The sequence below is a fragment of the Marmota monax genome, unplaced genomic scaffold, assembly GCF_021218885.2.
Source record: "Marmota monax isolate L192 unplaced genomic scaffold, Marmota_monax_Labrador192_F-V1.1 WCK01_AAM20220418_F8-fsc00022, whole genome shotgun sequence".
NCBI classification, from domain to species: domain Eukaryota; kingdom Metazoa; phylum Chordata; class Mammalia; order Rodentia; family Sciuridae; genus Marmota; species Marmota monax.
In genome coordinates this window covers 17,354,897-17,371,281 of record NW_026695215.1, presented here as the reverse complement: position 1 = coordinate 17,371,281, position 16,385 = coordinate 17,354,897, and the positions used below count along the sequence as shown (strand labels likewise).

The window sequence follows — 16,385 nt, the reverse complement described above, 5'->3', positions numbered from 1 at the left end:
AACCTGCTGACCCCAAGATATCCCAAATCAAGACTCCACCCTGAAACCTTATCCCTGTCTTTGATGTACCCACTTAAATAAACCACGGAAGCCATTTTCTAATTGTTCAGCTCCAGCTTCTGGATGGGCTGGACCTATCTGGTGCCCTACTTCAAAACTCTTTCCAACTCTGTCTTATTTCTGCACTAATTTTTTCTGAGATATTATCTTCTCCGGTGGCTTATATCCTCCTGGGCAGGAAAAAGGACCCCTTAGGGAGATGCTGGGGCCACCTCCCCATAGACAATGCCACATATTTACAGCCATCTGATACTTGACAAGGGTGCCAAAAATATGTTGGGAGAAAAGACAGCCTTTTAAACAAATGTTGCTGGGAAAACTGGATATCCATATGTAGAAGAATGAAACTGGACCCCTATATCTCACTCTCCACAAAAGTTAAATCAAAATAGACCAAAGACTTAGGAATTAGACCAGAAACTGTTCAATTGCTAGAATAAAACAGAGTCAACACTCCATCCCATAGGTACAGGCACTGACTTCCTCAACAAGACCCCTAAAGCTCAAGACATAAAATGGGGAATCAATAAGTGGGATACCATCAAATTAAAAAGCTTCTGCACAGCAAAGGAAGCAATTAAGAGAGTGTAGAGAGAGACTGAAGAATGGGAGAAAATCTCCCAGCTGCTCCTCTGATGGAATTAATAGATAAACAACTAAAAAAATCTCAATGCAGGATAGGGGAGAGTGTTGAGGGGGGGGATTTGAATAAATGGGCACAAGAACTAAATAAATATATGAAAAAAATGTTAAATATATCTAGCAAACAGAGAAATGAAAATTAAAACTAAGATTTCATCTCACTCTAGTCAGAATGGCAATTACCAAGAACATATAATATGCTGATGAGGATGTGGGGGAAAAGGTACACTGATACATTGTTGGTAGGACTGTAAATTAGCACAACCACTCTGGAAAGCAGTATGGAGATTCCTCAAAACTAGGAATGGAACCACATATGACCCCAGCTATCTCTCGCCTGGGTATTTATCCTAAAGAACTAAAACTCAGCATACTATAGTGATAACAGCCACTTCGATGTTTATAAAAGCACAATTCACATTAGCCAAATTAAGGAATCAGCCCTGATGCCCATCAATAATGGCTAAAGAAAATGTGATTCATATACACAATGCAGTTTTATTCAGTCATAAACAAGAATGAAATCATGGCATTTGCCAATAAATGGATGCAAATGAAGACCATGCTGAGTCAAATAGGCAAGACTCAGAAAATTAAAGATCAAAACTTTTTTTTCATTGGAAGCTAGAGTGAAATAAAGAAAAGGGGGGTGGGCAGTGATCAGATATCATAAAAATATAAAGAAGATCAGTGGAGCAGAAGGAGAATGACGAGAGTGGGGTAGGAATGATTGGAAAGGGAAGGAAATATGGAACAAGTTTAACAAAATTATGTTACATGCATAGATATACATGAAGAAATTCCATTTTGGTATGTTTATGTAGAAAGTACCAGTCAAAAAGTAAATGAGGGGCTGGGGTTGTGGCTCAGTGGTAAAGTGCTTGCCTAGTATGTGTGAGGCACTGGGTTTGATTCACAGCACTGTGTGAAAAAATAATAATAAACAAAATAAAGGCATGTTGTCCATCTACAACTACCAATAAATAAATAAATAAATAAGCAAGCAAGCAAAATAAATAAATAAGCAAGCAAATCAGTAGAGAAAGAAGAATAAGAGGAGGGAGAGGTGAGGGAAGCAGGAGGAATGGGGATTGAAATAAGATTCCTTATATTATGATTTTGTCTAATATTTAATCAAATGTAAACAATAATAATACTATAATTTTTAAAAAGGAGAAAACATAGAATGAATTATTTCATTTCTTTGGGTCACAAGTGAGGATGACACATCACAGCAGGAGAACATGGCAGAGCAAACTCACTTAACATTATAAGTCAGGAAGCAAAGACAAGACTTAGGACCTCCCACTGGAACCCTCCTCCTAAAAGTTCCATCACTTCCCAATAATGATACCCTGAGGATGAAGCCTTTAACTAAACATGAACCTTTAAGGAAGACTCATCTAAATCACAGCATGTGGCCACATGAATAAAATCTCAAAACAAATATGCTAAATGAGAAAAGATTAGATATAAATATAATGCTCTATGTCACATAAGTTGTCTTTTCTCCAGTTTTTCACTATACCTACATTTATTGATCTCCTTGACTTCTTTGCCAAACATACAAAAACCAATATTTCTTTGCTCCAAATTACAAAATATGCAGCATGAAACCAGTCTAAAATTGAAAACAAGTGTATACTAAAAATAGAAGAATGTCCCTTAAACTGTAAAATAATTATACTCCAGGAGCACTTTTATCTTCCCTAATTTGCTATCAACACAAGATTCATTTCCTTTAATCACAAAACATCTAAATTTTAATGTAAATATTTTTGATACTAGGAAACTCAGCATTCATTGTTGTAACACTACCCTTTCTATAAAAAGAACTCAGTTTTACACATAAAAACAGTTCTAGGTGCCTATTAGACATCCAATAGAGATATTAAAGCTGGCTATCAGTACAGAATTAGAGGACAGGTCTAGGCTATAGATAAAAATTGAGGAGCCATGAATCAGATTGAGGTCAAGGGAGTTAGGGTATGTAGAAAAAAGACAAGACATTAAGGACCAAACACTGGAGAATTCCAACACCAAGAGGTTAGGAAGGAGAGAAGAACCAGCAGCAAAGGAACTATAGAATGTCCAGTGAGGTGAGGGAAATAGGATGTTCTGGAAAAGGAAACAGTGATAGGTCAAGGAAGGTAAAAATCACCAAGTTAAGCAACATGGAAGTCAATGATGAGCTTCTAGTACTAATTGACTAAGAAAACACATAACTCAGTACCTGTAAAGTTTTCTGCTCCTTTTGAAGATCTTTTATTTTAGTTTGTTGCTGGCAAACCCTATTTAGGGATTCATCCTCCAATTCACCAATTTTGGCTTTCACACTCTCCATAATTTGTTCCAACTCATTAGCTCGCTGTTCCTGATGGGCTGCTCGGTTTTGTTCTAGCTGAAGTTCATTTCTAATTTAATAGACATACAATTCCTTCCCTTAGTACTAAAAATAAATAAAATCACCAAACATACCCAATTTATTGACTTTGTAAAATTTATCTGCATTCTGTTTTTGGTGCAGGGATTGAACTCAGGGCCTCACACATTAAGGAGGTGGTGTGCCATGAAGCTACACCCCTAGCCCCAGCATTTCTATCTTATTACAGAAACAAAAACATACATAGTACCATTACATATATATGGTAAACTATTACCAAAAGATCTTTTTTAAATTTACCTATAAATTTTTTAAATTTAATATGTAATCAAAATTAAAATTTTAATTGCAGAATCATTTTCATGGTCATTACTTATAGAATATACAAATAATTTAAAGGAGACTTTGCATTTTCTTACTTAAGTTTCTGGTTGTTTTCTATAAGCTCCTGTAACATGTTCTGTTGACGAACTGTTTCTTCCATCAATGTTTTCAAATTCTGTCTCATCCTTTGTGATGACTGTTTGTCAAAAAGGATGAGATCTACATTTTAAAAAATATAATACAGATAGTAATAATCAAGTAAAACATTGTAGGATTAAAAAACTTTTTAAGGAAAAAAATTTTTTACCTTAAGCAAAAAATAGGATCTGATTACCTTTAATATCTGGTCTTTTGACCAAGCACAAAGATTGTAAGCCATGATTCATCAACAGCACATTTATACTTTCCCATTCTGCTTCTTCCTGCTACAATGACAAGGAGAGAGAAAAGGATCAACCTTAGATATGAAGAAAAATTCTTACAATACAATTTCCTATTTTTTCAAAATAACAGCTTCTTCAAAAAATTTTCAAACATGAATTTTTAAGCATATCTTATTAAAATTAAATACATTTATTATTTCTAACAAAATCAGCAACAGACAAGAAGCATGCAAATAAGCACAAATTATCACATCATGTAGAATATTCATTTGTAGGCCTTAGTAGACAAATTAAAGAAAAAAAAATAATTACAACACTTCATAATTCCAGTGAGCCAAACAGATTTCATGAACTAGACCAGGCTCCACTCAAAAACCAGTGCAAACTAGGCAATATTAATTGAATAGTAAGGAAAAGATCAGTCGTTCAAACACACCTAACTAGATGGAGCCAAATGACTAGTAACAAAAATTTCAAAACACGCTTAACTAGATGGAGCCAAAAACTTAGACCTAGTCCATCACATAGAAGCATGTCCACCTTGACCAACAATTCCAGTAGAATCACCTGAAGGACACTCTGAAATCTTATAATTGATTCTAAATTTGTATTTGCATCCTAAACTTGAGACAGGAATTCTAGCTCTCTTGATTAAATGAATAAAAACATTAGAATGGGAAGAAATAAAAAATAAAGGATTGAAAAAGTGAATATTTTTTAGAACAATACATTTAGAGGTTGGATTTAACACACATGAGACCCTGGATTTAATCCCAGCACACATACATACAAAGATTATAAAACAATTTAATATCACGTATTTAAATATGTTTTGGGGGTTATTTTTCGGTTGGTTGGTTTTTCAGCACTGGGGATTGAGTTTCCAGAGCCTCAGCTCTACCACTAAACTCTACTCCCAGCTGTAAACTCCTGTTTTTGTTTGGTTTTTGGTGAGAAAGGATCTCACTAAGTTGCTTAGGTCCGGCTTTGAACTTGTGGTCCTCCTGCCTCAGTCTCTGGAACCACTGGCTTATAGGGATATGCCACCATGCCTGGCCATATAATCCATTGTTAATGCAAGTACAATGATTGATTTTGAAATCACTATGTGAGGTGCTTTTTAAGTTTAAAGGATATTTGTGAAAAGGTTGAGAGAAGTTTCAATGTTTAAATGTTTAAAAAAAAAAAAAAATATATATATATATATATATATATATATATATATACACAAAACACAAAAAAAGTTTTTTATTAATATAGTGCCTAACTTAAAACAGTTTATCAACAAAAAAGAAACAAATTACCCTAATGGTTCTTTTATACTACCATGACTCACAGTGCCACCCCTGACCTGTACAGGCAGCTGAACTTAAGGTCACTTGTGTGAATTTCCTGGGACACCAAATAAAACACACACACACACACACACACACACACTTTACCTTTAAATCAAGCTTCAGGATGGCTCCTCCGCTCTCGGCCTCAAGCTCCCCAAATGGGAAAGCGAGGAAAATCATGAGAGGCTGGTAAGAGCGCAAGCACATTTGAAAGTGAGCTTTTATTGGGGGGAACCTCATTCTCAGAAAGTTCCATTCAAAGAAGGTCAGGAGGGGCAGGGTTACAAGGACAGATGAGTGTAATTCAACCTAAGGGGCTGCAGAATAATATGCCTACGTCTGAAGACACGTCCTCAACCTCCAGGACGAGGGCAATGTCCAGGTCACTACGAGAGTGTTGGTCAGAGCCCCTCTGCTCAAGGGGAAGAGAATGCAAATCATTTAGCGAGACTGCCTCCCACATCATAGTGAAACCCTTGTTGTTGTATGGTATAGAGACATAACCCAGGGAATGGTGCATACTAGGCAAGCATCCTACCACTCAGCTATATTCTTAGCCCAAAATATATCTTTCTTTTTGACTGCTAACATTTTCCTCCCCTTTACTTTTTATATACTTCTCTCACACACAACTTTTCCCTCACTTATGCCTTAGGCCATTTATCACAGAACTGAACAACTTGATGGATACAGGATTAAAATTATCACTGATATTTGTTTTAGGAGCCAAAAGTTCTAAGTGGGTATCAATGGATACTCACTGTAATTATTTAATTACTGTAATTCATTAAAAACAAAATGCTCTGTATATAATAAGAGTACACATTTTCAATGATAAAGTTATACATATTGTTACCTGATACTTCATATATCAAAAAAAAAGTTTATGAATTCTGAAATAACAGGGAATAGCATTTTCCAAAATAGGTGCTACAGAACACAAGTCTAATGAAATATTCAAACTAGTGATCAAAGGAAAATGACATATATTAAATTGTCCTTTGGAGACTGATGTGTCAGTAAAACTACTTAGTAATATTTACCCCAGAATTCCCCAAAATTATTTGATCAAGAAAATCTTCCAAAGTCAGATTTTTCATATTTATAGATCTAACATTGTTTGGCACGTATTTTGAAAAACTTTAATAAAACATTTCAATTTACCTGTTTTTCAAGCATGAGTTTGTTTGATAATTGAACGGACTCCTGAGTTTTAGGGGCTGCTGGAGACATAGTTTCTTTTGTAGAGTCCAAAGTCAAGCCTGGTAATAAGAAAATTTGAGTTGCCTAAACAAAAAAAGAATAAGAGTTAAAGGAAATTATACTTAAAAGAATCCATGACTCTTGCAAAGCAAATCAGGCCATGTCTATGTTGAAACAGCTGTTTTCCTAGATAGATGACTGTATAAATCATTTGAATCTGCCCTAAATTATAATTATTTTTTCTGGGAATATAATTCTGAATTCCTCAGCAGTACAGAAAAAAAAAATTCTGGGCTCTCTCACATGCATACATGGGCATGCTCTGTCTCTCAACACACCCAGAGAGAGAGAGAGAGAGAGAAGGGGGGGAGAGGGGGAGAGAGAGGGAGGAAGGGGGGGGAGAGAGGGGTAGGTAGGGAGGGAGAGAGAATGAAAATGAGAAAAGAACTATTTGTTTTAACTAGTGAAGGTGAAAATGATGCAACACTAATGAACTTATCTTTGGGAAGCTGCTACCCAAAAAGGTCTAAAAGAACCACATCTGAGCCTACGGTTACAGGCCAGTCTAACAATTCACTGAACGCCAAGGATAAATGAAGTGACATTTACTTAGTCACTTTATTGGTAGTCTTTATTTCTAAGTAGAACAGAAACTAGCAACAAGGGATTCTGTTGGTCACCAAAAAACATTTAGTCTACCCTACCCATCACTTGTTCTTGTTATCTAAAACTGCCATGTGAGAGGAAAAATTTTCCATAGGTCTCCGACATACAGATATAATTCCTTCTTTCCTAAAGTAAAATCGTTAGCAAAGAATGTAGGAAGAATTGACCAATTCAGAAAAGACTGGTCTCAGGGAAACAGAGGAAGATACCAAGGAAGAAGTGATAATTATGCTTATCTACAGCTACTCACAGTAGTCACAGCTATGACATTGGAAGACATAGGGATGCTGACACAGTCAGAACAGGTTGCATCAGGCTCCCAAATAGCCAAGTCTATGGAGTTTAAAACTTAAGCAGATTAGGCATGTAGCTGCTAAAGAATCTCATGAAGAGATTCATCAACTGACTTTCCCCAAAGGCATCTGCCAATTCCACAGAGCAGTGAAAATAAGTGCTAAAGATCAAAGCCACTCTATCTTAAAGTTATAACCTAGAGGGGCTAAACTCTCAGGATAAGGATGAATCAGAAGTAAACTAGCTCTCCCATCAACCTCAAACCTGGCTTCCCCTCTTCTTTGTTGTTCTAGTACTTCAAGATCATCCTAGGTTAACAGGTTGATCCTGAAGAAGTGGAAAATGCAAATGAAATCCTCTCTGAAAAAAGGCTTCAAATCACTCCCAGAAAAATGTTCCATACACAATATCCATCAAACTTTCAAAGATAAACAAGGCATACAAGAAAAAAGAAAGAGAATGAAATTTTAAAAACCAACAAAGAAAGACTTCTGATATTGTAGCTATTAAGTCCATACCATAAAACAACTATGCTTATGATGTTCAATTCTAGTAATTCATGTTGATATATATATATATATATTTTTTTTTTCTTTTTTTGTGGTGCTGGGGATTGAACCCAGGGCCTTGTGCATGTGAGGCAAGCACTCTACTAGCTGAGCTATATCCCCAACCCCCTGATATATATTCTTATTAAGTCAATTAGTTAATGAGAGGTACAAAATGTTCTCAGTCAATACCTGAGAATCAGGTACATCTGTAGCTTAAAAGCAAAACTTCTTAAAACAGATTTTTTCTTAGCAGCTCCAAGCCTATAAATTCAGCCAATGAAAGGTAGAACTAATAGCTTTAATGGGAGAATAAAAAATGAGAAATTAAAAAATAAAAAATGTAGAAACCCAAGGTCAAAGAAAAAGTAAGGGGATTGGTCAAATGGTAAAATTGAGGCACTTGGTTTTGTTATGTCATAAAAATAGTTTAGGATTTAAATCACTAAGTTAAATATCCTTGCCAAATGGTCATGTCATTTTGTTCTAAGAATTATTTTTTTTTTAAGATCTTTCCACTTCACTCATTTATCACCAATATATATCTCTATTTATACAAGAACAAGAGGAAAACATCAATTTTAAGCATAACCTTGCAACAGGGTCTAACAGACACCACTGCTCTGTGACCCCTTAAATATATGTTGTCCATGCAACTATAGGCCCAAAGTCTCCTACATATTACCCACTCCCAAAATAAGTGCATTTTCCCCATGTTTTATACTATCTTTTCTTTAATTTTATGATGCACTTTTCCTTGATACTGAGCAAATAGATTTGTTTTAAAACATGTTTCTGTTACGTGGCTATCTTTTCTTAAAGACTGATTTTAGGTCTGGGACAGAAATTGTTATCAGATAACAGGGAAGCTATCAAATTATTACTAAAGTTAGGCTTAGCCAAGCCCAGGGCACAAATGTGTAATCCCGGTGACTCTGGAAGCTAAAGTAGGAAGATCACAAGTTCAAGGCCCTGAGATGGGGAAACGCCCATCTTAAAAATTTATATATTTTTTTAAAGGGTTGGAAATGCAGATCAATGGGAGAGTGCCTCTGGGTTCAATTCCAGTACCACCAAAAAATTTAAAAGATAGGTTTATGTATTATATATTTGTATACAGAATACATATATGATGTTGTAATGAGGAAAAAAATTGTGTCACATTAGATTGGATAGAGAGAAAGGATGGGAGAGGAGGGGAGGAGTAAGGAGGATAGGAAGGGCAGCAGAATAGAATTGACAATATGATTGATGTATGTACATTCCATGTATGTATTATATGTCAAAATTCATTCTGCTGTCATGTATGACTAAAAAATAAATAAATAAATAAATTTTAAAAATAAAATTTTAAAAAAAGATAGGTTTAAGCTGGGCATGCACCTGTAATTCCAGCAGCTTGGGGGACTGAGGCAAGAGGATCAAGTTCAAATTATGCCTCAGCAATTTAGCAAGGCCTTAAACAACCTTGTGAGATCCTATCTCAAAAAATCAGAAGGGCTGCGGGTGTGGCTCATGGTTAAGAGCCCTTGGGTTCAATCCCTGTAACAAAAAAAAAAAAAAAGGCTTGACTAGGTTCCCACAAGCCAAAGATGAGACAAGATGAGCTTTAATAAAGATAATAATTACAATGAACTGCAACTTAACAATTTGATGATAGCTCACTGGGTCATTGTAAAGATTAGAAGAGCTAATATTAAAAGAACAAAGAGCAGTGCCCTGCACACAGAACAGATGTCAAGTAGTTATATAAATTCTCTGAACCTCAGTTTCCTTATTGAGTTTAAAATGATAGCATTGTCAAAAGGAAATATGTTACAAATCTAGTACAGTATTCAATAAGTATGAGACCCTTCCCATAATCTCACAAAATTGTCACATTAGACATACCTCAGTCATAGCACATTCCTCTTGCATTTGGTATCTAATCACTCAAGTTGATCTCAATGAAGTTATTTCTCAGTGAGTCTCATGTCTGAAACTGGATCTTCATCTAGGTTCAAAAATATACAGACCAAAATCTTGAAATGTTCAACCTATTACTAAGAAGAGTCTTGCATAGTTATTTCCAGGACAGGGACCCCTTGTACTCAGAACTGCTAACCAAAGGCTAAACAAATGCAGTAACTGTCCCAGGGTTCCATGGCTCACAACCATGACTCCTCCATTTTTTCTCCCCTTTCATACCTTTCCTCATCCTGCTTTGTTGAAACATTTTGATTTCTGGCTTCAAAAGAAATGGATAGGATGTTCTCACTTGCAAGGGAATTAAAAGGAAGCATTCTCAAACAACCAGTGATCACAAAAGCAAATGCAAGAAAAAAAAACTACTCCTCTTTTGCACCTGTGCTCAGTCCTCCTTTTCAGAAGTCTATTCTGAATAATATTTTACAGTAGCCTTTTCCCCACTTAAGGCTAGAATAGGACACAGATTTGGAACTGAAAGTCACAGGAAGAAACCAAATGCTTCCCAGGGCCACGGTAGAAGTTGTAAGCTTTCATCAGTGTCATGACACACCTAAAGTCTCTCAGAGTAAGAGATTATGGGGTAGAAGTTGGTTTGTACATGATATGTAAGTGTAGGGAAGCAAAAAAGTGTATATCCTGGTACTGTCCATGCTTCCCAAGAGCATTTGGTTAAACTACTTTTAAATATCTGAAGCCCCTGTAACATCTACCTATATTAAAATTGAATTATTTTTAACATTTTGGAGGCAAAAGGACGGAAATAAGCCTGACCAGTTACCGTTCTTTCTTAAATCATAAATCTATAAACTTTCTCAAAAGTATATATTTATTTGGAATTACTGCATAAGTGAAAGTTATGTTTTTAAAGTCTCTATTCTCTATATACAAAAACTATTCCAAAAATATACCAACTTGCTGTTTAACTCGCAACAAATAAGGAAAGAGTGAGGACTGGATATCATCTCATTCTGTCCCAGAAGATGTTCCAGAAAGGGTCAGAACTGGCCTCTTCTACTGTGAGGCAAAATAAAATAAAATAAAATAGAAAACACTCTGTAAAACTCCAAGTCAGTTAATTCTTAAAAGATGGGGCAGAGGTGGCACACGTCTACTTGGGAATATTCAAAGTAAAAAAAAAAAAAAAAAAAAAAAAAAAAACACTAACATGGAGGATTGAAATCGATATGGGTATTGTCTGCATGGTTAAAAATCATGATGATTAATAACGAAGTGAAACTCCCAAAATCCCTTCTGGTTGGTCTGTTACAGGTCTCTCTCGGCCTTTTGACTCCCCCCACCCACATCCAAACAAAACAGACTCCCAATAAAGTCTGCGTTCCCCGGAATCCGGGATGAGCCTAAAAAGCAGGAGAAAGGATGCTCCGCTCCCCCATTCCTGCGACCGTCCCCGAGGCCCGGCCGTCACAGCTCCCGACACTAAACGCGGGGCCCGACCAGCCGGGACCCAGCCCGGGCCAGGTGCGATTCTGAACTTAACTGAATTCTCACAATCGCCACCTAAGAATGACCACCTTTATGCTACAAAGAAAGGGTTAAGTACGAAGCCAAAGGCACAAAAGCTGGGGAGCCGGGGCTCAGCCAGGTCCGCGCGGCCCCCAGACCTTCCCACCGGTGTTCATTAGCGCGAACCACCCTCAGCGGCGGCTCCGGGCCCTGGGGAGAAGGCTCGGCCGGACGGACCACCTAGGGCCCGGGCGAGGCCAGGTCTGAGGGCTCTCTAGCAAAGGGCTCCAGCAGACACCTTCTGCCGCCCCACGCGCCACTCACCTTCAGCTGCCGCCTCCCACCAGCAGCCCAGCCCCGCCCGGCTGGCCCAGCCCAGCCGACTCGGGCCAGCCTCCCGGACCGTTACCGCCGCCGAGGGGAGGCCAATCGAGCCCGAGCGCGTCGAGGGCCCGCCCACTCTCGGCCTGCGAGCAACCGTAGCGATTCTCTCCCGCCCACCAGGGACTGACTCCGCCCCGCGACCGCTGATTGGCTCTGCTGTTGGCGGCGGGGCTTACCACCCATAGGCCGGAGCTTGGCTGCGCAGTTCAGGGCTTGCTATCACCCCTAATTTGCTTTCCCAGCCCATGCGCGCGGCATTAGGTGAGAGGTCTCATGTGGAACCTCATTTACCCGGGAGACATCGGAAATACACATTTGTTGGTGCAATGACCGGAGAGTGAGACCTGGCCACCTCAGACTGTCCTCTCTGCACCACCCCACTCTCGCATGACCAAGAGCTCTTGCTGGGTAGCTGTTACCCAAGTTCCCGACACTTCGTTTGACTGAGCCATGCAGCAACTGGCATTTGGAGGATCCCAAAGAATGTTGATATCACCCTCCCATACAGCATTTACCAAATGACTACAAAATGCAAGGCCCTACATTGGGCTCCAGGAGTGCAGACATGATCAGAAGAGGGTGGGCAGGCCACAGAATGGAAAGAAGGATTACGTAAGGATGTCTACGAAATCTTCTATAGCCAGCGGGGCTCAACCCTGGACGCGCATTAGAATCACCTGGGGAGTTTCGTGAAGGCCCCTAGCCAATTATATCAATCTCTGCGCTGCACCCCCACCCCCCACCAGGTGATGCCAATGTGCAGCCATGAGGGAGAACTGCAAACCTGGAGAATAATTAAGAATGTTTCTGAATAGCAAGTAACAGTTCTCAGCAATAGGAGGAAAGATTTAGAGAAAACTTATGCAAGTCACAATTGTTCCAAATCACTTTAATGTAATGCCTATCTCATACTTGCTCAGTAAACCATATTATTTTTAAAATTTTTTTGTTGTAATTAAATTTGGTCCTTTTTGGTACAGTTTATATCCGTCCTCCCCAAAAGCACCAATCCAAATCCCAAAACATGTACAAATACAATAGAACTTACTGAAAACTTCTGGAGAAATTTGAGTTTGTTGCATCATTGGAGAAGCAGAAAGAGAAACTTAGGAGATATAATAAGGTGCAGGAAATTTACCCAGAAGGTTATGGGGAACCACTGACAGGCTTTGGGGGGGAGCATATAAAATGGAAAGACATTGTTTTGACATCTTCAAACCTAAATTTCTTGCACCCTAACATAATAGGTAAAAAATAGTTCTACCATGTACAGATATGTTCACAGCTTTCTATTTTCCACCAAAGGAAATGTTCCAATCTTCTATTTCCCAGCTTAATGAATTCAGAATTTAAAACTAGGGTCACTAATCACTGTTTTAAAAAAATGTATGTGTGTGGGGGTGCCTACTTGATCAAAATATTTAAAGGGGAAAATCTGAAGTCCCAGGGATCTACCATTGGATTGCATTTCATGCCTACATGGTGTGTCACCTTTCTTTTCCCTTTGGTCAAATGAAGCAGGTCTGGGTGGACGCGAGTCCCACACTGGCCAACATGATCTACTGTGGAGGTTACCAGCCAAGGAGTCTCTCACCTGGAGGTCCAGGGGCACAACACTTACGGTCAATACTTTCAAGCCCGTACTTAGCCCTCTTCCAAACAAATAGGGTCACTGAGTTTGATTTGCGTTTTCCCCCAATGCAGGTGTGTCCTAGCCAGCTTCCACACCTTGCCTTTTCCATACCTAGTTATTCACACTAATAGTGGCTGGCAGATTTTTATTTTCACCTCTTGAAATACAATCTCATTGCTTCCTTGCCTTTTCTAGGACAATGGAGAGATTTTCCCACACTTCTATGTGGGACTGCCTTAAATGTGGCCTGGTGGACAAGCATCCTTGGATTAGATAAGATTGTTTTAGATGCAATAAAAAAAATTATTCAAATGGTCTTCTTAAGCAATAAAGAAATTGATTAGGACCCAGTTATCATCTGTATCTCTGCTATAAATATGGTAGGCTTCAAATGCTAGTGTGACTTTCCAACTTAAACTAGAGGCAGACAGGACCACATACTTTTCCATCAAAACCTTTCCTTTTGAGTCAGGTTATACAGCCACACACTGCCTCTTTATCAGTAACTTCCTGGGAAATGCACGGATGTCTTAAGCCTGAGCTCCAGAAGGAAAAGGGGGTTCTCATGATTGGAATTTATTTCTAAACTGTTTAGCAAATAGCCAACAGTCACACTGGAACAGTACCAGAAGGGAGCATGGGGAATTTTTTTTTTTGGGGGGGGGGGATTTTAAATCTCTAGTTAACAGATGTCTAACCTTTTCCATTTGTTTTGGTCTCTATTTATGCTGTTTAAAAATTAAGTTCAGCATCACATGATGGCACACACCTGTACTCAGGCAGTCTAGGCTGAGGATCCAAATTCAAGGGCAACCTAGGCAACAGTGAGATCCTGACTCAAAATATTTAAAAAAAAAAAGTGTTCAGAAAAGCAGTCAATTAATTAACAATTCCGTTTTCAAAAGGAGCCCAATGGAAACATGCTATTGTGAAGTGTTTTTATATTCTCTTAAATCAGTGATAGCCAGGCACTGTGCTGCATACCTGTAATTCCAGCTATGGGAGACTGAAGCAGGAGGATTGCAAATTGGAGGCCAGGCTGGGCAACTTAGTGAGAATCGAGCTCAAAATTTAAAAAAAAAAAAAATGAAGAGCTGGGGTTGTAACTCAGGAAACGTCCCCTGGATTCAATCCCCAGTACCAGGAAAAAAAAAAAAAAAACTATTTATCAAGTTGGTGAGAAGAAGTTTATGAGGTTGAATAGTATCTAGGTATTCCTGGGAAACAAGGAAAGATTCAGAACAAAGTCAAAAGTTCCAGCAACCTAAACAAGTAGGTTCATATTTAAGTTCACTACCTTTCACAGTGTTTTGTTTAGCTGTGACTTCTTTCCCTAACAGTCCTGTTAAGTAAAAAACCACTATATCCTACCTCAATGTCCTTTGTAATGAGTAGATAAAACATGCAGCCCACATTGGTATGTTCTTCAATTCTAGGTAGCCCAGAAAGTATACCCAGAGAGGAAACTATCCACAGAATGAGCCCACTGAGGAATGGTGGATGGCATTGCCTAACATGGGTGCAGATTTGGGTGACACAAACTAGAGAGTATAGGACCTTTAGGCAGAGGGCTCCCCAGGCCTTTACAAGTAGGCCCAGATTTTTGTTCAAGCATAATACTTTTCAAGTAACAGGCTCTATTAACATGAGCTTTGCAAATCCCACAAGCCTGGCTTTGCATCTTAGCCCTGTAACTCCTGAAGGGCTTTGTGTCTCTTTGTAAAATAAATATAATTACAAGCCTGTTGTAAAAACTAGAAGCAGTGGCATAAGCATTTACTAAATTACACCTTATTGGTCTTGTAAAAGATAGTGGGATTCCTTGAGTTTTATAAGACAGTATAGGGCTGGGTTTGTGGTTTAGTGATAGAACACTTGTCTACATGTGTGAGGCATGGGTTTGATTCTCAGCACCACATAAAAAGAAAAGTTCCATCAACAACAAAAAATATTTTTCAAAAAATGTATGATCGTTAAGCAACATCTTCATTGAACAATACTTTTGAGCTGCTCCCAATCAGGGATCCTTGTCCTAGCCCAACAACTCAGGATTGTTTCTTAGAATTAAGAACCAGGGGGCTGGGTTATGGCTCAGTGGTAAAGCACTTGCCTTGCATATGTGAGGTCCTGGGTTCGATTCTCAGCATTGAATATAAATAAATGAATAAAAAATAAAGGTCTGTCAATAACAAAAATTAAAAAAAAAAAAAAAAAAAAGAACCAGGAAAAAATAATAGGGAGGGAAGGACTAAGGATTAGGAAGAAAAAAAAATCAGCCTTATCTCATCTCTGGGAACTTCTACCCTGGGACCTTTTTAACACCCTCCCTCCTTCATTCTTCCACTCTAGTACCTTTCCCCTGCCCCACCATTCTTTCAAAAAAATCACTTATTGTGGTGCTTGGGTTGTGGTTCAGAAATAGAGTGCTCACCTAGCATGCATGAGGCACTGGGTTTGATCCTCAGCACCACATAAATATAAAATAAGGATATTGTGTCCACCTATAACTAAAAGATAGATATTAAGAAGATCACTTATTGCAATTTCTGTCCTACAAAGAAAAGCAAATAACTAAGAAAATATAAATATGAAGTCTTTGTCTTCAGAGGGCCTTTCTGTTTTCAGGACAGGAAACAAATTAGTGCTCAATAAGCAGAATCCCTGTAACATAATCTGAATTCAATATTATTTTGAATATCAACAGGGTTCTCTATTGTCGGAACTCTGCCTTCTCTCATAGACTACTTAGCAGTTACATCTACCCTACCAACCCTAAAGGTAGAACAATCCTTTATATTAACACCAAGCTACAGAAAAGAAATTACACAAAACTCCTCAGCCTGCTGTAGCAAAATGCCTTAGACTAGATAATTTCTAAACAATAGAAATGTATTCCTTACAAAGCTGACTGGGAAGTCTGAAATCAAGGCAGCAGTAGATTCCATCTGGAAAGGGCTGGATTTTCTGTTCTAAAGATGGTGCCTTCCTGCAGCACTCTCACGGAATCAAGGGAAAACCTTAATAAATTCTGTAGGTTTAATCTGCTTCACTTGCTATAATTTGTTCTTCTAGATTTAACCCATTTCACCTGCTCCT

At 38.3% G+C, this 16,385-nt stretch overlaps 1 protein-coding gene across 9 annotated transcripts in view; it reads right to left on the bottom strand.

Moving 5' to 3' along the window:
• The window catches only part of Cep70 (centrosomal protein 70), a 53,131-nt gene extending 41,407 nt beyond the window's left edge, over positions 1 to 11,724 (bottom strand). For 4 of the 9 annotated variants that reach the window (XM_058574969.1, XM_058574966.1, XM_058574965.1 and 1 more), the window contains exons 1-7: positions 11,439 to 11,586; positions 9,731 to 9,833; positions 6,294 to 6,416; positions 5,235 to 5,315; positions 3,744 to 3,834; positions 3,505 to 3,628; positions 2,936 to 3,116 (exon numbers count right to left, since the gene is read on the bottom strand). In XM_058574969.1, the coding sequence (XP_058430952.1) occupies positions 2,936 to 3,116; positions 3,505 to 3,628; positions 3,744 to 3,834; positions 5,235 to 5,315; positions 6,294 to 6,416; positions 9,731 to 9,757 (627 nt within the window). In that variant the 5' untranslated portion in view covers positions 9,758 to 9,833; positions 11,439 to 11,586. The other 5 variants (XM_058574968.1, XM_058574967.1, XM_046431618.2 and 2 more) reach the window with 4 other exon arrangements.
• Between the last annotated feature and the right edge of the window lie 4,661 nt (positions 11,725 to 16,385).